At 41.6% G+C, this 26697-nt stretch overlaps 1 protein-coding gene across 1 annotated transcript; it reads left to right on the top strand.

Moving 5' to 3' along the window:
• Positions 1-561: 561 nt before the first annotated feature.
• si:ch73-138n13.1 (titin homolog) lies at positions 562-26682 on the top strand. The gene is made up of 13 exons (XM_044197298.1): positions 562-882; positions 2837-2923; positions 4319-5658; positions 5766-5856; positions 6674-9409; positions 9889-10014; positions 22112-22227; positions 23468-23633; positions 23798-23960; positions 24218-24351; positions 24562-24704; positions 24822-24909; positions 25037-26682. The coding sequence occupies exons 3-12, from the start codon at positions 4334-4336 to the stop codon at positions 24895-24897; spliced, it is 5076 nt and encodes a 1691-aa protein (XP_044053233.1). The 5' UTR covers positions 562-882; positions 2837-2923; positions 4319-4333; the 3' UTR covers positions 24898-24909; positions 25037-26682.
• Positions 26683-26697: the final 15 nt, after the last annotated feature.

Here is a 26697-nt window from a genome sequence, read left to right as displayed (position 1 = left end):
TCACCAAATTAGGACAGTGGCTGCCATCTTTTTGGTGCAGTACTTACTTTCCTCCACATGAGGGTAGTCTCGACAAGCCTGATATCTATTGTACAATCCATTTATTATAATGTATCAGCCACAGAGCCAATGTTAAATACATTGATATGCCTGGTTAATATCAGTCTATGAGCAGGGTCAGACATTAATGAAATGCATACGGCTATTGGAATACACGAATTATGTGGGTTTCCCTGTTTATATGACAATATGTCTACATTCAGACAGGCCTTAGCCTTTCACCTGGAAAAAAGACCAATTAATTATATATAGCTGGGATGGGATAATCCCATTTTCAGTCTAGTTTCATGCTAAAAATGCGTGAAGTCATCCACATTAAGTTTAAAATCAGCCCGGAAGTCAGGGTGATTTGCCTTTGCACCGAGGGTTTATTTTGTCTCCTCACCAAAGAAATGTCCTGTAGATTAAAAGTGACTCCTTCATCGACATATGTACATTTAGGCATACGTTAATGCAACTGGTTTTTAATCCCAAAATACTGTTAGGCTCCAATATTAGATCAGTTTATATTTGTGCTACAGTTTATTTTGAAAGTAATAACCGGTACACACATGTCGTGCTGGCTCACTTGACCCTGGTGTAGAGGCTAACCAGTCAGACGGCTCGTTCAGCGCTGTCTAGTCTAGCCTGTCAACAACACGGCAACCTGAGACGGGATAGCCAGCCAGTTGGCTAGCTAACTAGACCAGCTAAGTTAGCTACCCTGCTAGCCGCTGTATTAACCAACTGTCGCGACTTGTAATTGTTCTGCGAAGTTGGGTAGATATATTGTATTTGAAGTTGTTTCGAAAAGAGACGAGGAAGAACTGTCTTTCCCGTTTGGTAAGTTGTCTCCATATCGGATAAAACAGCAAACGAAATACAGGTTCACTCAGTGTTTCCATTTTGCGACGAGTTCAGCTCCTTGAGTTGTTAGCTTACAGCTGCTAGCCAGTAAGCTGTTGATGCGTTTATCTTTTCCTCTTATTTTAAGTCTCCGGAATTGTTAGACTGCTTGCACTCTACGTTTGCTCTGAATGCGCCTTTCTCATTAAATACTCGTGCATAGTTGTTGTGTATTAAGTTAAATGCACTCCTGTTCTGAGCAGGCCAACAAGTCTAAATTGGACTGGGTACTGTCCACGATACGAGGTAGTTTAGGTGAGCAGACAGGACAGGAGGAAGAGCTAACACTTGTTGCAAATTCTAGTCTGGGGCAGGCTGTTTTTTATAGTTATTATAGAAAATCATCAAACTAAGGTAGAGTAGTTAATTAATAAAAGTTAGCCACTTTTGTAACGTTGTTTAGGTTTATTTGAATAACTACCAAATTAACTGTATTAACATCACTTAATTGATGATCTGCGTGTATTGTAATTATGTTCTTTTTTGTGGTATCTATGTAGCATTTGACAGGTACACATTAAATCTAGCCTTTTCGGTTAACTGTGGTACATTTACAGTCATGTTTAATTGTCCTTATCCCTGTTGTAGACTTTATGTATACATTGTTATGTACTTTTTGATGGCAAGAAAACCTAAAAACCTTACCTTAATGTACTGGATCATGTCCTTATTAATACTGATAAATATTACAGACAGGTTAAACTCTGCATAGAGTCTTCTTGGATGACAGCAGACAGCTTTAGTTGTAGCTTTAGATTTTGCATTTACACTGCATGTTTGTGGATTGTTATTTAAAGCTTTGTTGTACACTATGTGAGAACTCACTTAAGAGAGACTATATTTTTAGTTGTTAATAGATCAGCTGATATTAAGTTGTCTATTGTCTATGAAAGGAAAATTCCTCTGTATAACTGGCTGAACCAGGTTACTGGCTTGATTTCTTCTGCTAGTAACACACTCTGCTGGCTTACCCTAGGCCACACTCTCCTTCTGTATGTGCTTCCTGCTAGAAATCTAAGAAATGTGTCTGATTTTTACTACACCTACGTCTTAATGATGCCAAATGTTTTGAGTATTTAACATACGTATGCATCATGCTAGTAGTAATACAGATCTTGGACTTCTTGACTTTTGTTGTTTGTGGCTTTCGGTAATACTCATATGTCTAAGGCTATATAAGGCAGACACTTTCCTCATCCCTGCTGTGCTGCTCGACCCACAATCACAGTGAATGTTTTGCATTCCATCTTAGCAAAGGCGTTTCCTGTCAACATCTAAAGTTCAAGTTTTCAACTTCTCAATCTCTGTTAGCTATTTCCATTTCCCATTTTTGATACAGTGAATTTATGGTTGAAAATGATTTAATCAGCACCTATGTAGTTATCTAACTTATCAGTTGATGTACATAAAATGAGATGCACAGAAAAAGAGCAGACAGACAAGGCTCACACACAAAAGGGCAGCAAACAGTACTGTTCACCATATTTATAGTTTCAACTTTCACAGATTTAATTTACATAGATATAAGTAGTATGTGGGTGATGGCAAGTGAGTAGTGATCGAGGGCACAATGCAAATATAAGAACAAGAAAAGGTAAACAAAGCAGCATTCAGTGAATGACTTTCCTCATGCATTTTGTTGTTTCTTGTATCTGAACATGTGCCATTAGCTCAAATTTATGGGTGGGACAATGTTTGCTCAAGTCTGTGTCAGTGTAAACATTGTCATCTATTTGTTTCTATATGGGGGTGTGAGAACACCACAGTGAAGAAGAGTGTGTACAGCCCCGTAGTAGCTCTGCTGTGATTTGTCTACCACAGCCATAACCGCAGCAGTCTTGATGAGTGAAAAGCTTGTGCGCTTTGTTGACACAAAGTATGTTCCTCTTAGGCTCCTTCAACTCCTGTGTGATATGACATCGCTGCCAGATTACAACAGAAGCCAGAGCTCTACAGCAGACGGTTGACATCTGGCCAGGTAAGATATGCTTGAATTATTTGCAGCAGTTTGATCCAGCATGTCATTTTTCCAAAAGAACTGTTGCTTGTCTGTATAGCGAAGAATCTGAACACAGCAACATGTGGAAAGCATTATCAGATGTGAAGAAGGAGCCTCTTAAAGGGCAAACACAGAAGTGCTTGAGTTGTAATGTTTTCAATCTTCGTTTTCGCTATAGAAACAACTGATAAAACTGATTGTCATCAAAAGAATGGAGTCAGATAAATTCCTTTTCTCAGATTTATCACTATACTTCCTTTTTAGAGGATGAGTCAGTTTCAGATAAACATCTGAAAGTTTATTAGGGGAGGAGCTGAATCTGAAATGGCAGTCTGGTGTGAGTTTGCCGTGGAATCCCCCATTCACTGTCCTGATTTGCCTGTGTCACAACATGAAAAAGAAAACAATAACATTGTACAGTTGTCCACCCCCTCCCCCGTCTGAGGATCCACCTTAAAGGTACATAGTCCTGATCACTACTGCACCAGTAATTCGACTTAGTGAATCACATTCAGGCAATAATTGTATTGACTCCAGGCTTCAAAAATATTTTTTTTCTGACATTCAAAATACATTAGGCTATAATATATATCACATTATAAAACTGAACGTTGTTTGTAAAAATGAAGCAACATAGTCAAAAATAAAGGAAACAAGTTGAAAAATGTATTGTAACTTGAGCTCACCGCCGACACAGCTGAAACTTATCAACATGCAATGTGTGCTGAGACATTAGTCCTTTTTTTTTTTCACGTCATTTTCATGTCATTGCAGAAAAGGCACAGGTGTAATTGATAACATAAAGGATTGCTGCATCCCATTTAGTTTCCAGTTCCAGGCTCCTGGTGTTGTGTATGTAGGTTTACTGGGACACTTTAATGGATTTGAGCCATCATTAATGTATTAGGTCCACCTGTGCTTTTTCTGCTATGATGAGTCAAAATGTGTGCTGTGAAGAGCATTGTATTTATAGGAGGTTATAGAATATTAATTGATTAATTAATAAAAAATAGTGGATAGAGAGACTTCCAGAGAGCGTTTCATGTGTTGTGTCCACAGAATTCCAGTCAAATTTGTGTACAATTTTTCATCCTGAATACCCCCCAATAACATTAACAGTGCCTCCATTGTTTTAAATATCCCAGTAAGCCACGGCAGTGTGACAGTAAGGCAGCATGCACAATACCAGGACCCTGAAACTGAAGCAGCTAAATGGAATTTAGCCTTCATTAATTTTATGATTTACACCAGTGCTTTTCCTACTGTGACACGTCAAAATGTCTTTCATGAAAAAAGGCCCATCAATGTGGATGTCAATTAAATGATTAAATAATACAGTAAATTTTGAGGAGAACTTTTCCTTTTTACTTAAAGGTGCTGTTGAAGAGGATGGCTGCTCAGGTGGAGGTTCAGACTGGGGAGGTAGGGAGGACAGTGGTAGGAGGACGGCTTCACCTGAGTCCCCTGACTGACTCCAGCAATAAGAGCCTCATCGAGATCCCTTCCATCAACCAGTCCCATATCATCACAGAACCTAACAAACCTGCCCCAAGCCCCAAGCCACGGCTCACTCCCAAACCTTTTGCTGTGGAGAAAAACCCCACTATTAAGCCCATACTTGCCCCTAAGCCCCAAAACAAGCCCCGACCAGAGTCCACTCGCCTTGCTGGATACAAACCAGAGTTTCCATGCAGTCCGAAACCACAGCAACCAGTTACCGCTGGCAATCCCAGGCCGGTGTCAACCAACCCCAACCGTCCTGCCCCAACCTCCTTTAAAACATCTAATAAGATGAACACTGGACAAACAACCATGCCAGTAGTCCAGCCATTTAAACCAGCCCCTCCTCCTCCCCACCCCGGAGACCGCAGGAAACCCACTCCTCCTGTTCCAGCAGAGAGGCAGAAACCTGTTGCATCAAGCTTGGCCTATTCCAAGAGCCTTAAAAAACTTCCAGCAGCAGAGTGGTCTGGAACCACTGTAAAGGAAGACAAGAAGGACCAGATGACATCAAGCAAAGGCTTGACCTCCATTACCAGAGCCAAGTCCATGGGTTTTCTCGTTCAGGTAGGGCAGGAGGAAGAAGAAAAGGAGAAAGCCAAACCAGAGGCAGCAGTGCCACTGCGACCCAAGCCCAGAGGCTCCAGGCCCAGACCTGTATCAGCCATTTTCCTTGACAGTCCAACCAAGACAGAGTCACCAGTTCCTGCCCCTCGCTGGGCTGGGAGACGGCCACTTTCAGCTGATCTCACATCCAAGTTTGAGTCTATAGGTCTTTCACTGCACCGTAAAACTCCCAAGGCAAATACTAAGGAGAACACTCCAGAGGAGAAGGCACTGCCACAGAAAAGAGAGCAGGAGAAAAGCCCTAAGAGTACCACACCCCAAAGTAATGATGGTGTAGCTAAGCCTGATGTTTCAGACCAAAGCAAGACAGAAGAAATGACTGTGAAAGAGACTGATGAGGATAAGCTTGCGATTACCATCAAGTCTCGAATCAGTCTCCTCCTCGATTCATCCTCTTCTCCTGAGGCAGGTGCCACAGGCCAAGGGTCAGATGTTCACTCTCCAGTGCAGCCAGTTCCTGAAATCGAACCACCAGTGGGTGTTAAACAGCTCATTAAGCAGCTGACAGAAGACACAACACCAACTCAGAGCCCTGTTGTGAAACCACCACTGAAGCCCCGCCCCTTGCCCCTTGACCTGACTAAAAGGTAAGAGCTGCTCTTAATTTCTCCTCGCCTTGCTTTTGTCCCATGTCTTTGTCCAGGAGTTCCATTGTCATGCATGGCTTTTGTCTTGTGTGATGTATGTTCATCAGGTTTTCATCTGAGAGGTTGCCAGACCTTGGCAGTGTTTCCCTCAGTCCCTCAGCAGACCGCCATGAGATCAGCAGAGATCCTCAGTGGAGGGTAAGAGAAGGGACTAAGCTTCGTAGGAACTGGTTTCTGTTGGGCTCAGTCTATGTTTAACAGGCAAATGAGAATAACAATGAGAAACAGTGTTAGAACTCAGTGCTGGGAGAAGCTTTCGCATGCTATCCTCTATAGCGGTTTAAAAAAAAAAATTCTTGACAGAATGAGCCTAATTGACTGCCTATATACTTACTATAAAATTAGGCATGAATAGGTAAATCATGGTGAAATATATCTTTGAGAAAACTAAGAGTTCTTATATTTGCTGTCGACCCCTGTCTGTGTGTCTTTAAAAAAAAATTTCCCTAGAGGAAATGGGGCATTGCAGCAAATTGTCACAGCCATAGATATACAAAGCCGTCACAGCCGGCACATTAATCATCCCCGGTGGCTGCCGGTTATGAAACACACACAGAGGAGATCACTGGGAATAGGTCAACACAGAAAGGCTTTGATTACCACCTCTGCACCACACCCACTGTTATGAGGCCAACATAGAACAAGGGGATAACGCTTCTACGCCGACAGTTGTTCACTCAATCACTTTAACTCCTTTGTGTGCTGTATTTTCTCCTGTTCTCTTGTCAAGTCACATTTGTTCTGATCTCTGGTTTTGTAGTTAAAAGTATTTCAATTCAGAGTTGTTTTTTAAAGCTTTTATTTCTTTCAGATGATTCCATAGTTATTGTTACATAGTGTTCAAATGGTGAAAAAAAGAAAATAGCATGATTGTTAAATTAATGCAATTAGACAATATGTTGCAAGCTTGCTCTTATCACTTAACAATTCTCAGTACATCTCTGAATTTTCATAGATTGAAGAGTCAGCTTTCACCACCAGTGACCAGAGGACATTTGTGGATTTAAAAGATCCCCAAAAGCAGCTCACAAAAGCCTCCACACCTGAAGGGCCTGAGGCGGGACAGACATTTGGTGCCACTTCCAAGGAAAGTGGTCTGAGCAGTGACATACAGACAGTGAGAGCATCCTTGTTTGAAAATGTTGTGGAGAGGCACAGTGTGCTGATGGTGGACGAGGGCAAGCCTGTAAACAAGGCCAAGGATTCGCTCAGCAGCCCATCATTTAAGGGAGGAAGTAGTGAGGATGAGGGAACTCTGGTCACTGCCACCTACAAAGACCCCGTGTCTCCATCAAGTCCTCTGCGGGTGTTACATGCCTTTGACACTGTGCAGGCAGTGGAAGAGAGCAGGGCAGTGAGTGAGAACATCCCATCAGCTCAGTGGGAGGATAAGGCCATGACGCTACGCTCCAGGCGCTCAGAAGGGAGCAGGCCAGTGGCAGAGAGGACTGGTTCAGCACAAGGTGAACCAGCTTTGGCTGTGATGCTAGAACAGCAGCCACGATATCTGAGAGTCGGAGCTTTGCAGAAGTGGACAACTAAAGGTCTCAAACAAGAAGCAAGTATGGAGAAAGAGGTGCTAAAGGAATCACAAAGGGAAGGACAAGTGGCTTTGGATAAAGACAGAGACAGGCAGAGAGAGGCAGAACAGGAGGAAGTGGCTGCAGCCCCTAAACGTTTGAAAATGCTGCAGGCAGAAGAACAGCCAAAACCTAGGGCAACCTACTTTGCTTTGACTGGACAAATGCAGGAGCCACTTTCTCCTGTAGACGCAGGAACAAGCATAGGGGACATGACTGTGCCCTTTAATGATTTCTCTGTGAGGTCTGCGCTGGGCAGCTCTCAAGGGAAGATTCTTCCAATAAGGAGGAATCCATCATTAGATGAAGCTTTTGGAAAAACCTCTCAAGATCAAGTTGAGGAGTTGATGATGAGGAGCCACATGTCACATGGGGAGATCAGAGCGGTGCTGGATGGACAGACGACAGAAGAAATGATGGAAGTTGAAAAGAAAAGAGAACTAAAAAAGGAGACAGAAAGACACATGGCAAAAATGAAAGAGCTTGAGAGGGAAAAACAGAGACAGCTGGAAATGGAGAAAGAAGCACATTTAGAATTTGCACGAATGAAGGAGCGGGAGATGCAAAGAGAATTTGAAAGGCAAAGACAGAAAGCCTTTGAGAAGGAGAAACAACTTGCACTGGAAAGGCAGAAACAAATAGAGCTTGAAAAACAGAAACTGCAAGAATTGGAGAGAGAAAGGCAACGACAACTTGAGAAAGAAAAACAACGAGAATTGGAGAGACAGAGAAAGATTGAAAGAGAGAAACTGCAAGAGCAGGAAAGGGAGAGACAGCGTGAACAGGAGAGGCAAAGACAAAGGGAGGAAGAGAGGCAGAGAGAGCTGGACAAGGAAAGACAGCTGCTGGAAATCCAAAAGGAGAAACAGAAAATGGAGGAGCTGGAGAGACAACAGCTTTTAGAGTTTCAAAAACAGAAGCAGAAAGAAAAGGAGAGGCAGCAGCTCATTGAGCTTGAGAAGCAGAGACTCAGAGAGAAGATGGAGAGAGAGGAGGCAGAGAAATTAAAACAGATGGCATTAGAGCAGGAAATGTTAAGAATGAAAGAGCTTGATAAAGAAAGGGAGATGGAGAAGGAGCACCAGAAAGAGATTGAGAGGGAAAAGCAGAGAGAGCTGGAGAGACAGAGACAAAGAGATTTAGAAAGGGAGAGACAGAGACAACTAGATATTGAACAACAGGAATTAGAAAACCAGAGGCTGAGACAACGAGAACTGGAGAAGGAAAGGCAGAGGAAGGAGGAGTTAGAAAGATTTAAAGAGATGGAGAGACGACAGCTCTTGGAGTTTGAAAAGCAAAAGCAGGCAGAGAGGGACCGACAACAAATTCTGGAGCTTGAGAAATGCAGACTGAGGGAGAGGATGGAAAGGGAGGAAGCAGAGAAAATGAGACAGATAGCCAAACAGCAAGAAGCAGAGAGGCAGCGACTAAAAGAAAGGCAGAAGAAAGAGGAACATGAGAGGCTGTGGTTGGAGTCATCACCTCTCAGGCCTAAAGTGGTGGATCTAGACTCTGTTCTCCGAAATGACCCATTTTCCAAGTCTACTTCTCAGCGTAGTGACCCTGCAACACGATGGAAGGAGCCGTCTCTGAGAGCAGAAGAGTCTTACAAACCTGCCATCCTTGACAGAGACTCTTTCATATCTCAAGCTCAGCCCTCCCCCAGTAAAAACTTGTTTCCTTTTTCTGGTATTCAGGGTGTAGACCCTGGGTTTGGAGCTAGATTACAGCCTACACCTGAGAGAGATGTTAGCTGGAAGGTGGCACCACAGACTTCAGTAGGTTTCACAAGCCCAGTATGGCAAATGTCTCCTCAGGACCCGTGGGAGCTGCGGCCTGTTGAGATGTCTGTGGACAAACCTATGGCTGAACCCAGAAAACACGGCAACAAACTGGAGGAACGACTCCCGGCTCCACAGAGGCACTGGTCTGCTGTGCTGGATGAGCCACTTCGCTTGGCCCCTTTTCCCGGTACAGAGGCCAAAACTGGAGGCTCTCCAGGTGGAGTCCCCAGCAGCACTACTGCAGAGCAGATATGGGTCCCCAGAGAGCCACAACCTCAAGACAGCAGGGGAGAGATCCATTGCCACAGGAGATCACAGGGATCTCAGGTGAGTCAGAGATATCCATGAAATACTATCAGAGGCACAAATAAATAATTTCTGTTTTCATTTTGTACAACTGTAGTCTCAGTAGGTTGAAATCAAATACATTTTTCTTGAGATCATCTATCAAGCTGGCAATTTAAAAATTAGGGTGTGAATCAAGAGGAAAGATCACGACACAGTACTATCACATGTACAATGTACATGATGATGTTATTATTAATGTTAGTTAAGCCATACTTCTGCTCCTTGGGGGACTGTACAGTATGTGTGTGTGTCTGTTTGAGCAAGTGGAAGAGAGACCACACACACGTATGCTCTGCCTCTCCCAGTTGTTCCAGATTATTTTGCTACAGCTAGGGATGGAACGATATAAAAACTTCATGTCACAATTTTCCTGGCCAAAATAATTGCGATTCAAGACATTATCCCAATAATCATCAAAACATGCAGTTGGGGAGTTCACTAAGCCTATTTGTTGTTAGGAGCTGAACAGGATGCGGTCTCGCAGTGTGTCACGGCGATCAGCCCCTTCAAGTAGTGCTGTGGAGGGAAGCCTTTCCAGGATGAGGAGTCGAAGCGCCCACAGAGAGCAGGACCGTCACAGCTGGGTGAGTCAGGCTGCAGCTCGGCCTCTGCAACACTAAAACTGGGTTCAAGAGAAGATGTAACTCAATGAGTTTTAAAACTCTGAGTCTTCAGTAGCTGCTTCTGTTTGATAGTTGGCTGTGAGCCCTTTATTATAATCACCGTCTTCATTTGGACTGTTTCTCACACAGTTCTGTGGAGACAGGGAGGGAAATCTGTGTGCACTTGAGTTTGTACTGTGTGAGTGTGTGTGTGTGTGTGTGTGTGTGTGTGTGTGTGTGGGGGGTGCATTGAAGACAGACAATTGGTAGAAGTGGAATGCAGTTAGTTGACTGAACGTTGACCGCTCAATGCTGCTGTGCTCAGGTAGTAAGAGTCGGTGACTAATGTTGACAGCATGCCCTCCTAGACTCACCTCCACCCATCCCACGTCACGTTCTAAAGAAAGTGCTGCCAAACACCTTCTTAGGCCTGTAATTCAGGATTGTATTAGTCAAATGGTTAATGAGTAGACGTTCTCACTGCTCATTTATCAGAAGCCTGTCAGCATGTCTCAGGGAAAGCTGTGAAGTGAAATGGCCTATAATGATCATGTGTCCTGCTGCCAAGCAAGACACGTAATATTTGTGTGACTGTATTCCTTGGTGCTGATTGGTTATTCCTAATGTTTAACCTTGTAGTTCACATCTGTTGTTTGTTTTTTGTTTTTTTACATTTTGAAATGGGTAGACTACAATTTGTCTGCATATTTGCAACTGTACACATTACATACACACTGTATTCAAGCATGTACAGTGTTTATCAGATATGCAGGGTTGGGTTCAGATGGCTCTTTGTCATTGAGACTGTAATTGTAGGGCCAGGTTGAAGGCCTATACTATGAACCCAGAAGTACAGTATATTGTGTCTCATAATTGCCCTGCCCAGGGCTTCAGACTAACTTTTTCCACTATTAGCACTATATATATATATAATAGTATACTATATAGCCTAGCACTAGTATAATATTAATTCCAGTTGGACAATACAGCAGTTTAAGAAATACACAACCAACACCTATAATTTTTGTAGGTTTTGTTCATTAAATCCTGAAAAAAATGGTTCACATTGGTGGTTAGTCTCTGATATTTAATGCTAAGTACTGACTTGTAAATAATTATAACCATTCATGCATAACGAGTTCAACATTTCAAAAGTTTACTGTAGCACGTCAACCTTTTTTTAATGTCCCGCCCCATCCAGGCTATGATTGGTCGGTTCATGACATTGACGAGCGCATTGACTTTATGAAGTTAAACATGTTTCAACAAAAGGCACCCTAAATAGGCAGCCAAACCCAAACCTTGCTTATCTTATCCCTATTGTCTTTTGTCTTACGGCTTCAGCTGCAAAACCTTGACTAACAGTTGAACTGGTATTGAATGATCTTTTCTATTGAAAAATATATCAATATTTTAATTCATTGTCACCGAAGGGCCAAGTGAGAGCACTTACAGACCGGATACAGGTACACACGCAAGCAAGGCGAGTCCCCACAATATGACTGTGTAAATAGATTTATGTCCCCATAACATTAGTAATACATGCTCACACACACACACCAATTCTCACTCCCTCCTGGTGTTTCACATGATATACAATGATTTAAAAAAAAAAGAGATTAAGTCACCGTGAGTTTAAGATCACTACCACCATCTAGTGGTTGTGTTTCAGTTTGTGAGTGTCAGAGTGCTTCCTTGTTGCTGTTAGTGCATGTGTTTTTTTTTGGTTTGAAAGTAGCTGAGTTACAGTCGGCTGAAGGCTGACACTGAAACTGCTGTGCTGCTTGAAAAGGTGGCATTAGTGGAGCTAATTGCAATAGTTTAATCAAGCACAAGAATACACGCTGTTCTGTTTTTACAGCTTAGAAAACATTGCACATGGTAGCACCATCCCCTGGATTTGAGACTTTGTCCCATAATGGTAAAACTGGTACTAAAGCTACAATAAAATAATGTGATGTGAAATTAAATATTGTAAAATAGAATTAAAAAATCTTAATGGTTTGCATTACACTGTATAACCACCTCCTCTCATTGGTTTAAAGTCTGGGAATGTGTTTGCCACTGTACTGCACATTTTAGACACTGCACATTACTGTATTACAAGTATGTGATCACTTCTTGGACTTCAGGAAAAATTTGACTGGAATCATTTTTATATTTTTATATTTGTAATTAAAGTATCTGCTCTATTTTAGATGTTGATATGTACTGCATAGTTTTAAAAATAGCACCTCTGAGCAAAACCCCAGAAAGTGTGTTTGTTTTATAAATCTGGTTGAGGTTGGCCTCAGGATTTACCAAACTTACAAATTATTGTTTAATGCCAAAATCCGTCAGTGTTGGCAGATATCAGATTTGATTAATTTCCCAACATTGTATTTACTGGCTGAAGCATCGTCAGACTCACACAGATGAGATCATAGTTGTGTGGTGGTTTAAGTTGAAGGGTCTGAGGCTGGTGAGAGGGGCAGAGCAGAGATGGGCTCCAGGCTGAGAGCTGTGTTGTACATGTGGTCATGCTGCCTGACTCCACACTGCCTCTGGGTAAGTGACAGCATAACTCTCTTATTATCAGTGTTTCTCTGTAAGACGAATACGTCCTCTTACAATATACTGAATGTAAGTAGTTATCATATACAGTATACTGTATGTACTACATCCTATATCATTTCCTTTGTGGGTTTCTGCCTGGTGATGATGTCAGCAGAAAACGGGAAGTGATGAGCAGCCATGAGTCACTTCCTAGCAGGTGACGATTAGTATCAGGAGAAGGACTATTAGGGAAATTGGGAGCAGTAATAAGGTACATCTTGTGATAGAACTCTCTTTGTCTTGGCTTCTTTCTGTTAGTCTAATTTTAATCATGTTATTAAAATCAGTAGAGGGAATACTTCCTACCAAGGAAACTTAATTAATTTGCCATCTCTCATCTAAGCTAGAAATGTGTGTTGGAAGATTAATGTATACATGTTGGAACGATGTAACGGTTGGGTGATTAAAAAATCTTTTTAATTTGACTAAAGCTGCAACTAATTATTATTTTATTAATTTTTGGATTAGTTCATTAATTGTTGTCTTTATATAAATGATGGAAAATGGTGCAATCTACCCACCACAATTTCCTGTAGACTAATGTGACATCTTCAAATTGCTTTCTTTGTTCAACCAACAGTTCAAAACCCCAAAATATTCTATTTACAATGATTTTTCTTTTTCTTTTTTTGTGAGACAAGCAGCAAATCCTCAAGTTTTGAGAAGCAAGAACCAGCAGATGTTTTACTTTTTTGCTTTAAGAAATGATCCAAATCATTAATCCCTTGTAAATTAATTTTCTGTCGATTGACTAATCAAGTAATTGACCAATTTTTTAGCAGTAATGTTGAGGATTCTCAACTTAATTATCATATTAAGAAGACAGAATTATTATTATATTTTTGATACCACTTGCGCATGAAAGTAATAATAATGCTGTAACTAATACTGCTGTAACCTCCAGATGTTTAATGAGTTAATTAGCTTTTTCAGGCTGTGTGTTCTTAATAATCAAAATACCCAGATAGAGGAAGCCATTTACAGGCTGAGGAGTACGAGAGAGAGGTCAGTTTGTGTGCTTTTGGAAACTGAAAACCTCACAGCAGACTTGCCTTTAGCACATACACTTCAAAGAAAAGTTAATCAGATTACCTGTAGGGGGCATATGTGGTCCAGGATTTAGCTTTTATGAGCCCTCTGTCCCAGTTTGCTCTCAGGTTAACTAAGTGTGTCTGGAGTCGCCTACTGTGGCTTTATTTAGGGTACCCGTTCACTGGCACCATATAACAGAGACCTGTTTTAGTTGGTTGCATGTATCATGAAGTTTGAAGTGTTTTCTAGTCTGTTCTGCTGTTTGCATGAGTCTGACTCTGAGTGAGATTTAAACAAACATGTACTTGACTGTTGTGATTCTTGCTTTTTGCTACATTGTGCTGACAAACTGGTTGATACGCGTACAGTCTCACTTCATTGGTAGAGCCCCACCTGTCCGTCTTTTCACTCTTCTCTCTCATGCACGTCTAATCGATCTATTTATAGTTACTCTTTTACATGATCATGCACTTGTGCTCATTCCTATCTGATTATATCACACTTTCTCGTCCCCACTTTCTCTATAGCTTTCTCTTTCTGTTTTGAATGGAGATGCTGTGTAAATCAACATATGCACTATCTCTCATCCTTCCTTCTACATTTGTTTCTACCGCTTCTGTCCCAGCTGTGACACTTCACTATCTTGCCCTGCAACTGAATCAGGCTGCAGCGACAGAGCACCGCAACATATATCACCCTCCCCTCTCCCTCCAGCTCTGAATAAGGGACCTCCCATTCTCTCTCTCACTCTCTGACTCTGCTCCACACTCCCTCTCTCCACCCAGTTTCTCCTTGACGGTGAGTCCTATAGCGCTGAGTACAGAGAACAGCACTGCTGACGCATTTTCTGCTACCTGCCTGTACCTGCAGAAAAAGGCGAGGGGAGAAACATTTCTCTCCGTTCCCCTTTTCTCCTTTGGATTTGACTTCTCCACCACAGTACTTCCTCCTGTTTCCTCTGTTTTGCACTGCGTTGGTTGCTCTCTGGTTTTCCTTATGGAATACGAATGACTACAGCAGCTTTCCTTTTGCCACCAGCAGTCCTGCACCATTTCTCCTTGCAGCTTTTTGCCAGAAGGTAGCACAGTGTCGGGCACCATGGGAATGTAGCCTTGTTGGGTGGATGGATTTTTCAACTTTTAACCTGGGCCTTGTTTTGGAGGAAACACATCATCATCGGCTCTGGGAGAGCTGTCAGGCCAGCTGTAATTGAGGCTGGGGTCAGAACAGAGAAGCTCTCAACTGGTGAATTGGCACACGTGTCACAGAGCATTGTTTAAAAAAAAAACAATTCTCATACCCAGTATTATTAGCACAGATGATCTGTTTAATGGAAATAGATAACTGAATGTTGTGCCAAACATAAATGATATGTTGAGGATGTGATTCTATTATTACTGCTCGTCACTTCTGTACTTGAGTAGTTGTTTGTACTTTGTGGGCTTAAAGCCAGAGAAACATGGCTGAGAAACCTGTTGGTAGATAGTGCAGCAGTTTTTCAGGCTGTAGTAAGTGCTGGCCTTACATAACCTTTACGTGCCCACTTGGTTGATGTGCCAAGCATATCACAGCTAACATATCTTGTGTGCATCGAAATAGACATTAGAAAGCTTCACAATTCTCTTAAGGCCGACAGCCTGGAGCCTTGACATTGATGAGTTGAAACAGAGTCCTGACGGCTCCAGTGGGACTGTACTGCAGAAAGGCCATTTAGACGAGAAACTGAGGAGAGGCTCCGTCTCTGGGAGGGACTGACTGGCGTTAGCCGTGCTGCAGTGCTGTAAGCAGCAGACAACACCAACATCACCACATTGGACTGGCTGAGATGTGGTGTTGTTCTCTCAGTCACCTTCCTCACTGCTGCAGTATTGACCCAGCAACACACATCAGTGAATACCTAGGACACTGTCCCTGGACTGGCACCTCTCCAGCATAAGCAGATTCTAATGATTCCCTGCTGCTGTGATACTAAGAGTCACAACTCAGTTCACAGACTCTATTCTGACGCAGCTGGTCTTGCCAGTAGTGCGTTTTGATGGAGTATCTGGGGGACAAGCTGTCAGTGGCCCACTCTCAGGTGTCAGGATGGGTGGGAAATGTCCGTCGCTCCCTTCACGGTGCATTCAGCCTTTTATCCAGCTCGGTGGAAAGGGGAGGAAGGGGAGAGGACGGGACTGGGGACTTCAAGCGAACAAACTCCCTGCGCTCTCTGGCCTCCCGCAGCAGGGAGTCCATCCGCAGGTTCTCACTGCGCAGCCAGCAACGTCTGTCCCTACGCAGGCGCACCGCACCCAACACCCCCACTGCTGTAAGACAACACGCACCTTTAAAATACAAACACACACCAGGGAAGCACCGATACCACCTTTCACCACTGATACCAATCACAAACTTTAATCAGAAGTATGGACCAGGCAGCAATGAGATTCATTACTTTGAATTACCAGTCTACTCAGCAGTATTACTTTAACATCAAGTTAAATAAAGCACAAGTGGAATTCAAGTCATTTTGCAGCAATGTTCATGCAGTTCTGTAACAGCTGCTCCTTCAACTATTTGGTCTCTAGCCAAACATGTCAAGATCCATCTGCCCACCCTGCTGCTTCTCATCTATCTCTTTCCATGCTTTCAACTCTTATATTGTCCTTGGCACAATGTAAACCTTTCTTTGTCCGTCTCTTTGTTTAGCAAAGCTGTTATACTGGTTTTTCAGGTCATCATGTTGCCTACCATTTGTGTTTTTAGTAATAAAATTAGGCACAAGGACTGACAAAAGAAGGAAAAGTGGGATTCCTATTAGACATTTTAGTATAGTATTTGTATTGCCAAAAAACTAAACTCTTGAAGAGTACAAAAATCTCATTGCTTGGCTTCCTATCACTTGTCTCCACCCTGACATCTGACCTGGTCTGTGGTCTATGTAAAGGACAGATTTAGAAATCCATGTAGGGATATGGATACATTGCAGTGAAGTTGTTCCTATCTTTAGGTTACGCCTGTTTGGTGAGCTGCCGTGCAACACCTCATGAGTCACAACTCCTAAAGATAAGAGGTGTTTTCATGACGTCAGTTGTGTTGACATGTCTTAGTTAGTCTTAGACATCACCAACTGTGATTGTGGTCTCTGGGAGCAGCGTACTAGCTCAGTGTTAAGTGGATGAATGACAGTAAGAGGTCACTAATGGTTGAATGGGATGGAAGCGGCCAGGTAGCCAGTAAATGGGTGAGAGGAGGCAGGGGATGGGGCTACTCATTTCTCTGTGAGCCCAAAATTGTTAGAACAGGTTTGTATGCTCAGAGATGGAGACTAAGTGGAAAATGTTTCTGGTGTCTGAGCTATTGGGTCTGTGCATTAAGACATTGAGTACTAGTGAAGACTGCAACATACCTGCCACATTTACAGATGCTGGTCTAGTTTTATATCAGAACAGTCTCTCCTGTAGCTCTGATGTGTGTGACCACAGTCGTGTATTTGGCATTAGGTTGCTTTGAATAGCTTTGGCTGTCATTATAATAGATTTTCAGATAATAGAAATCGAGGTGTGTATGACAGTTGAAAGTGATGAATGGTTTTGTCTACATTATTTGTGTATTTTTTGCATGATACTGTGCCAAGTGACAGCAATGCCAGAAATTCAGCCAATGGAGTTGTTACGCCAACAGACAGCATTCAGTTAACCACAGAACATTGCAATTCTTAATATTTTGATACTTTTTCATCCTGGGAATTTATTGTTGCCTTATTGAATCTCACTGTGAATAGTTGAATTGGCGCTCCATGATATTTTCCCATATGACTATATATGGATGATAAGATGGGTATTGACATCTGATAGCCAACAGTCCCTGATAATCTCAAATGATTTTGCAAGATGACAGGTTTCCATCTCTAGACTCTCTAGACCTTTTAAGTTCTCTGACATGGCATTTCTGTCATATCAAATGTTGCGTAAAGATAAACTGCCAATTTGTCAAGTCGACCTTCGAAATTACCTGCCTAGTGTCATGAGAGGTGGATACATGTCAATACAAGCAATAAACATATGGAAACCACCAGTTTAAGTAATTCGGAAGGCATTAAAATCTTAAACAATTAAACTTAAACAAATATAATAAATCATATTTGCAAAACGCAAGTTAAGTGAAATTTTATTATCCCACCAGAAGAAATATAAATGACACAACCATAAAATACATAAACACAAAAACACACTCAGACAGGTCAAGAAATATCGGCCGTAATTTATTAATGGGGGACTTTAAATTCATTGATACAAATGATATGGATTTGGATGTTCAAAAAACATTGACAAGCTAAAACAATCAGAGCCATTTGTTTCATTTTTTTGGAGACCAAATAGATATTATTATTATTATTATATACTATTATAACTATTTATAAACATGTAACTGCAGTGTATTGCTGTTTTGTATCTTCAAATTATCTTTGGGGTTAGCTATTAGCCGTGTATGTGTGTACTGGACAGCAGCACTTCCAACAAATTGGAGATACATTGATTTGTACAGTTGAGAAACAAAAATTTTACTCAATCGTCATATTGGCAAAAACCAGGAAAACAAACACTAGGCTGAAAGACATGAGAATAATCCTTTAAGTCAGGTCTAGTGCTCTCTGAGTTAAATTCTTAAGCCGAGTCAGGTTTTTACATTCTTTCTCTGTTCTTACTAGACGCTTTGTCTGTACGAACCACTTATCTAATGAAAGAATAACAGTACTGCTGGGGTTTGCCTAGCAGAGTTCGTCTTAATGTAAGCCTTCTGACATGCGGCTAGAATGCTCATTTGTTGACATGAGATTAGTGCTCGTGGGAGCAGTTGTTTTGAATATCTGTAGGATATTGATATTGATTACTGCTGTGTGCATGAGTGCATGCAGAGCATATTTTCCCACTCCACCCTAGCCAGATTGACTAGCGCAGATGAGTAGAGAATGGGGAGTGGTGAGGTACTGCAAGTATAACATTGTGATTGAATGTGTTTTCATGGCTGGTAATAGTCTCACAGTATTTGAGATGGTCATGTCCGGTCCCATATACAATAACCTGGATAAGCTCACACCATGAGCCATGTTACAATCATAGCAGCTGTATGTTGTTGTTAGCTGCAGTACTGAGGTATGTGAACACCTTAACAGAGATGTTTATGGTTTGCAAGATCTGATTTGAAGACAACACACACTTATCATTTTGACTGTAAAGACTACAGCACTGATTGGGATCCCAAGATGTACACACATTCTTCCACAGTCCTGTCAACTTGACTATAAGCTTTTGTCATGATGCTGTGTTCGTGTAAACACACTTATTGAATCTACAGTAGCTGCTCACTCTTGTTCGCCGCTCTGGTGTAAGACCATCTGTTAGGTGAGACGGTGTAGTCCCTCATTCGTCCAGGAGTGTTCTATCGTAGAAAAGGTTTCAGTTGTAGTCATCTGGACACTGTTTTCAGAATCAAGACGTTTCGGCTCCCATCCGGACGTCATTCTCATCTGTTAGGTGCTTTACAGCAGAGACCTTCCCTTTCCAAGGAACAGCAATGCAATTAGTCACTTTCCATTTAACTATTGAGGTAGTAGCAATCCATAGACTGCTGTTTCTCCGTCCTGTGTGAGTGTGTCATCAGGATGTATGTGTGGCATTCAGCGATCAGTGTGTTATCAAGTAGCAGTTTCCAAGGCCTCATTCCAGCCGTCCTCCTCTGATTGTCAGTCAGCCCTATTTAATGATCAGCCCTTTCTCTCCTTCATCCTTCCATTCATCCGCTCTTTGTTATGTTGTTTCCCCTGACACACCCTTCCTGTCTAGGGGAAGCTGGCTATTGCTAATGTTATTAAGGAAAAGCCTTCCTCCTGACAGCTATAAATCATTCATACTGGACATGTTGGTTCAGTAGGCCTCCTTCATCAACCATTTTCTCCATGTTTGTGGTTGATAGCAGAGCCTACACCTGTGAGTGTCCTTTCAGCAGAGCAATTGAACAATCTTAGCGCTTCAAAGTGTTTTGTTTTTATTGTTTGGCCAATAAACCTGTCTAACCTGACATTGTCTGTAGATTAATGCAGACTGAACCGAGGCTTTTAAAAGCCCTTATTTTACAGAATAATAAATGGTCTGAGATTACGAATGATCCTCTAAAAGGCTTTACAAACTCTGCTTTGAGCAGCATGCCATAAGTCTTTTCTTTTAGCTGCTCTAATGGCGCCTCTCTTCAACATGTTCCAGCAAAGGCAATGTTCCTCCTCTATGCTGATCAGGTCAGGGTGTGTTCTGGGTGTGTTTTGGTTGCGAAACACATACGCACATATAGAAGAGGAATTTTTATCACCAGAATTTTACAAGGCATTTTGACAACAGTGATAGCATTGTACAGGGCCAGATAAAAAAGAGAAGGATGACATAATACTAAAGTCTCTGAGGATGGCGCAATAACATGGTAGGCTCACAATGATGCTCCACACTGGGCTTTTTAAGTCATCCATAAAGACACTCATTTCACACAGGAATTGTGTGAACACAGGTGTGCAGAGCTGAGAAGGTTGGCAAGGTTTTAAAGTTCTTCCCACAACTATTTCGGCTACTTGTTGTATGTACTTCAGAACATACAATGAACAACACTATGAATGCCTTTCAGGAGAGACTGTTTGTTTGAAAATGTGCACTGGTATCCACATCTATTTTTCTTTTATTTAAAAAAAGATATCTTTGGGGGCTTTTTTAAAAAATTTTATTTTTTATTTTATTTATTTATTTTTTTTTATTGGACAGAGTGAAGTCTCCATGACCGCCAGCTTTTCACCCCACCTTCCAGTGTGGCCGCTTGGAACAGCTTTAAACATTTTTTGCCTTCCGACGTGGCCAGACAACATGTCGTACACACTAGTTCTTTTCTAGCATACCCCACCCTTAGACGATCTAATAAGCACTTCATTTGAAGCATACTGAGACCTTTTATCCCTGTAAATTAGCCTAAATTAATCGTATATTTACATTTACTTCTGGGCCACAATCCATTCTATGTATTATTAATAAAAGGATCATCATGGTGTTATTGATCTATTCCTTCTGTTGATGCTGTAGTGAATGAATAACCCATTAATGTAGTTCAGACTTACTATCATACATCTCTCTCTGTAGCCTATTCTTTGAGGAAGACCTACTCATCTAGCTTCACTAGCTTCAATGCCCCGTTTAATTGACCGTTAGATAAGTAGAGTATGTGGTTGGTATTTCTGCATGTTCAACCTACAGTCTGATTTGCACTAGAGGATTTGTTCATTGTTGTCAGTAGAAGCAGGACTCCGAAGTGTATGTATTTAAGGGTAAGTGGTGTGACCCTGTGATGTCAACTTGAAAAGTGTGAGTGCTGTAAATCCTTGAGAAGAGGATGAACTTGAGTACAAGTGCTTTCTCAGATGCAGGGAGCAGTGTTGAATAGCATTCTCACTGTTCAGTTTTCTTTTTTCCTCTCAGGAAAGGCTTAGCTGATGAATGACATCCTGCACTGCTGTTCTTTTTTCTCACTGTTTTCAGCTATGTTATGCTCCCTCAATCCAAATGTATCACAGTCACACTCTACTTCAAATGTTCTTTCTATTTCATTGTCCCTCTTGCACTCTTTTTAGAGTACTGTTGTATCTCTGCTCTCACATACACAAAGAAAACAAGGATAGCATTCATGAAGCTCTAAGAATGAGAACTCTGATCTACTGTCACTGCTCATATAAACATCACTAGTGAACTGCTCTCATAGTCTAGGAACCTGGGCAGTTACAGAGCCAGGTGTATCATATTTCTCTGTCCACCCCTTCGACGACATCTGAGGACTGAGGGATATTCTATTGTTTTTGCCTATATAGGCCAGGGTTATCAGTTCATGCGCCGACGTGCCGCTGTGAGCACTGTGTGGTTTTGAGACAATATGTCCTCTGTACCAGCCTCATTAAAAGAGGCATGGTTCAGTAGACAGCAAACACACACTCAGTCACCCACCCATCTCCATCTTTGTCCCTGCTCTAGTCCCGTCTCCATTAACTCATCCCTTCACCTTTCATTATCTGTCTTACCGTCCCACTACTGGCTGCTCAAGCTCGACAGGATGCAGCTCTACTAGCAACACTGTTGGCTTTCAGTATGAGTGATGACATTGATTAACCAACTGCTGTATTTTGTTATTCATAATAATGGGTGACTGTTCTTGTCAGTTAAACAGAATGTTGACTAATAAAAACATTTTAGCTTGGCTTAGCAATAAAAATGGACTATTTATAAATATTCCTAAATATTTATAAATAGTCCTGAACCCAAACCTAACTAAGATTCAGATGTCTAATGAGAGCTGCTATTGGCATCTTTTAAGTTAATCTGTTATGTAACGTAGGTCCAATTTATTCCTCCTCGTTCATTAATTGTTTTCCTCTTCCTCTTTCTTCCAGGTGCAGCAGAAGCAAAGTAACAGTGGTGAAGACGGGGGGAGGGACTCAGAAACACTGGTCCGTGAGACTGACAGTCAGTATGGGACCTGGGAGACAGGACTGCGCACTGATGACAGGTAAACACACATTACACAGGCTCCACTATCCAGAGATGTTATTATGTGTGTTCAGTGTGTTTACTTGCAAACACACATCACTGTTCCCAAACTGTCAGAATTGTCTGCTGCATTGCAGAAGGGCATGCAAACACAGCTACGGTAAGTGTAGTAGGTCAAAGTTGAAACGGGAATTACATCTATGCAATGTAATCCATAAAAACAAATGATTTATGTCTTTATCTTAATTTTTACTAACGAATATTTGTTTTAGAATAACTTAAATTAAACTGGACTTAATTGAAACCTGGTTATAAGCTTGTGCCACAAAGCCACATGTATTCGAGGGTGTCTAGCAGTGTGTACATGAACCTGTGTCTGTACAATTAAGCTATGATGTAAAACATGAACTGATATGAATGATTTTAAGTAGTTGCCTACAGGGGAACAGATTATTGTCTCTACATAAAGTATCTGAAGGCGTGCAGACTCTGAGAACCGGCAGCTAAGATTTAAGTAATTTTTTTTGTGTTGAAACAAAATATTAAAAAAAACATTGTATAGATCTCAGACAGAAAAATCAAAAGATTTAATATAAATAATTATTTTTTATCATCTAATAGTGCAGAATCTCTGAACCATGGATGTAATGCTGTGGTGTGAACGCGTGATATGTAAGTTTAAAGGAAACCAAGAAGATGGATGTGTTTCTGCTGTCCTTGTGCATCTATCTATGAGTGAAATACCTCTGTCTGAAAGTAAATGTTAGAGCAGTATAAATTGTCAGGGATCAGTGTCTCCTGGGAATTGTTGATTATAATAAAACGTTAAAATAACCCCAGCACTACCCTTTAACACAAACAGATTGCTCCTCTGTATGAGTGGTTACACTGCATTATATTGCATCTGTCACTGACCTCCTGTGGTCAGAAAATAATATCACAACATTAGCCAACACCGATAAGAATGGGTAGTAATTCAGTTCTAATTTGCAAAAAAAAAAGTTACATTGTAGTTTATTACATATATATTTTTATATGAATCACTTTTGTTTATCCCTGTCGTGGTGACAAGGGCGGCTTGCAGTCTGTTTTTAGGTGCGTCATCTAAATCATAGCTTCCCACAGTCTTGACAGGAACAAAAGGAAAGATATGACTCAGGCTCTATTTGACTAAAACTGTGGCTACAGCAACCACGCAGTTGTTTTCAGAAGTATTTCCAAACTTTTGTTCTTTTTTTTTTTTTTTTAACCTACTTCAGCCTCACTCCTGCCACTCCCAGTTCAGAAAGCAATCTCAGCTCTTCACCAAGAAAGCCCACCCCTCCACATACGCCAGGTGATCGTGCCTCACAGTTTGGTACTGACACTCTGGACAGCCTCCCTCTCTCGTCCTCATCTGAGAGCCAGTCACTCCCTTTCCCTGATGTAAGTGTTATAAATATTACCACATGTGCCCTTGCCAGTCTCTCGTGTCTTATGCTGCTGTTGTTGTTTTGTTTTTATTTTTTTAAGATGTTCTTGTTTGCGCCAGCAAAAACTGATCAATGATCAGGTCTTTCCATGTATTTTTCTCGTGTCTGGACGTCCAGGCCCCGACCACTCTGTTAGACACCAGCGCTCTTCGCTCCAGAGCCCAGCTGGGGAAGAAACGAGCCCCACGGACACGGCCCTCCAAGGCTGCCTGTCAGAGTGCGGCGCTGGCAGAGAGAGAGGGAGGAACCACTGAGGACTGGCTTTACCGAGACTCCACAGGTTAGCACTTGACACCAAAAAAGACCTGCTAAAATCTTAATAAGGTTCTATTACATCTGATTAGCTTCTTCAATATACACTAAACAGGTATAGAGGAAAATTATGCACTCAGAAGTTTAATTTTGTTGCCCAAATGAACTTTTAATCTCTCTGAAATGGATGACTGAATGTCTAACCACACCCCACCTCATACCTCTTTTTAACTCACTATATTGTATTCTCCCTTATGACAATAATTTGTGTACTCCCTATGACAGAGGCAAAGGTTGAGAGTAAGGACGATGACTCGGACTCTGAGGAGCAAGCCAGAGGAGCTGACGGCAGCCCTGCTGTCGCCTCTCAGCCACAGAGGATCGCACTGTTCGGTGGGATGGACCCTTCAGCTTTAAAGGTGAGCCTCACTTGTGCATTTGTCAGATAAATATTCACAAAATGTGTATGTTAACCAGTCCTGTCAAATGCTATGTATCAGTTACTGCTTACTGTAGTATCTTGTAGAGTACTTCTTGTTTTTCCCTCTCTGGTCATGTATGCATGCGGTGATGTGTTTTTATTTTTTATTTTTTTAAAGTTCCTAAATGTGTCCCATTCCTCTTGTCAGGCCCATCTGAAGAAGAGGGGCGACTCTGACAATCAAATCGATGGACCTACTCCCTCTCCTTCCCAGCTTTCTCGCTCTCCCAAGTCCCCCTTCCTTCCCAGGGCGGCGCGTGTACTGCCCCCACCTGGTGGGAAAGAAAATGGGTAAGTGGCACAAGTTACAGAGAACTTATTTTCTTTTGGAGACAAGAACTTTGTTTAGCTGTTTGTCCCTGCATTAACTTTCAAGTTGGTAATGCTGTCTGTCTCTCGTCTGTGTAGTGAGGAGGACTCCCCCCAGTGGTTGAAAGAGCTGAAGTCCAAGAAGCGCTTGAGTCAATATGAAAATGATAGCTAAGTAAATAATGAGGTGAGATAGGTTTTGAATGTTCTCTCCATCTTTCACTGTGTATTTTTTTTTAAGTTAACACGAGCTCATAACATAACAATTATTTCCATTTTTTTGACACCTGTTATCTTCTCATACTCCCCTCAAGGTTGCCTTAACAGATGAATCTATATGAAACAGAAGCCTTAACGTTCGACCCAGAAAGTAGGAGAGGTGACTCTACAGCTGCTGATGTATTTTTTCCATTTGTTTTTTGTTCTCTTCCTGCCTGGGTTAATAAATGTGCATGGTGCCTTTTTTTTATGGAGAGTCTCTGTCTTATGGAAAAAGAAAAACGAGCAAGGAGGAAAAAAACAACAGGCTGCTCTGCTCTATCCATTTCATGCTTGAACCTGTGAACGCTCTTCTGTACCAGGAGGCACTTGACACGGACACTTTAATAGGGACCAGGAGAAGTGAGGAAAAGGGAGAAAAGGCAATTATTGGTAATTATTTCCTGTCAGATCGCATTTCAGGAAATGGTTAACTTGTGGGACCACGACGCCTCTTTATCCCGGTCGTGCTTCATCACATGCTGGAGGACAATCCAGCCAATCTTCTACAAGATGTTTGTATTTAGTTTCCTTACTCTGCTAATACGTACAAGTTGGCTGTGTCTGCGTCGGACGTATATGTGTTATCAGACAGTGGAGGTTGTTGATGGGAGCCACACAAGCATTGCCATAGGATAACATTTCAGACACTAAAGATTTTCCTTCTTGAACATAGAGAACAAATCACTGCTGACTTGATTGTCAGCGAGAGTGTATATCATGTTAGTAACTGTAATCAGGAGATGTTATATTTGTATTATAGTATTGATTTAACAAAGACAGAGAGCTAGTTTTGAAAACATTAAGGTGCATCACTACAGTGGAGGCTCCAAAGCCTTTAACTTTGATACACTCCACAACCCTAACAGTGTCACAGTTGCTGCATACTGTATCTTTTTGTCTAAATATCTCTGTGGGAGAGGGACGGGGGACTTTTGGCCAAGTGACTTTTGCATCTGTCAATCATGAACACTCCTTACGCACAGATACACTCTTCCATCTTTTGTGAAAACACTAATCAGTCTGTCTTTCCCCATTTTAATTGATTGAATGATTGTTGCTGTAAGTTCATTATAAGCCATACTTTCACCTTGTCGCCCTCACGCACACTCCTCAATCATGTTTTGACAATGTCTTTCTCCAGGACTGTGCAATTTCCCTCTATTTTGTTCCCATTGATGTGCATGCACAATCTTCACTGTCAAACCAGGCATTGATTAAACTGACTGGCTCAGTGTGTCAGGGTGTTGGCTTACACTACTCCACTGGAGGGATGGTTTCTTCACTACACTGTTTAAATAACTCTACCCTCTATAATACTCCAAACATTTGCGCCTGCTTCACAATTTAACTGTAATCTTCCTCCTCATGTTTGCCATCCACCCACTCACTCTGCTCTTCTATAAAGCACTTTGTCACTTGATGCACTACAGCACTGACCTCTGCCCCTCTTGTTGGCCATGTCTTGTCTCCTGTATTGTTGAAGAGCTCATGCAATGCAAGTGAATGTGTTGATAGAGTCCCCCGATCGTCCCTGGTTTCTATGTACATGACGTTTTACTTTGTCATAAAATTTGAGGGTTTATTTTTTATGTCCTTCTTTGTCCTTTTTTTATTTGAAAGTAAAGATGTATATTGCACTGTGTTGTACTGGCCAGTGTCCTAAAGTGAATACATTCTTAATAAAATGTACTTGACTTGAGCTGCACATGTCTAT

Source organism: Siniperca chuatsi, linkage group LG5 (genome assembly GCF_020085105.1).
Source record: "Siniperca chuatsi isolate FFG_IHB_CAS linkage group LG5, ASM2008510v1, whole genome shotgun sequence".
In the NCBI taxonomy this organism is placed as follows: Eukaryota; Metazoa; Chordata; class Actinopteri; order Centrarchiformes; family Sinipercidae; genus Siniperca; species Siniperca chuatsi.
Note: the sequence above shows the minus strand (reverse complement) of the source record. Positions and strands in the feature narration are given on the sequence as shown.

Bases quoted from the DNA above. Each gene is read 5' to 3' on its own strand.
- si:ch73-138n13.1 (XM_044197298.1), top strand. From the start codon at position 4,334: ATGGCTGCTCAGGTGGAGGTTCAGACTGGGGAGGTAGGGAGGACAGTG. The intron at 23,634-23,797 runs GTAAGTGTTATA...CTGGACGTCCAG, and splicing joins AGTCACTCCCTTTCCCTGAT to GCCCCGACCACTCTGTTAGA. The intron at 24,705-24,821 runs GTAAGTGGCACA...TCGTCTGTGTAG, and splicing joins CCTGGTGGGAAAGAAAATGG to TGAGGAGGACTCCCCCCAGT.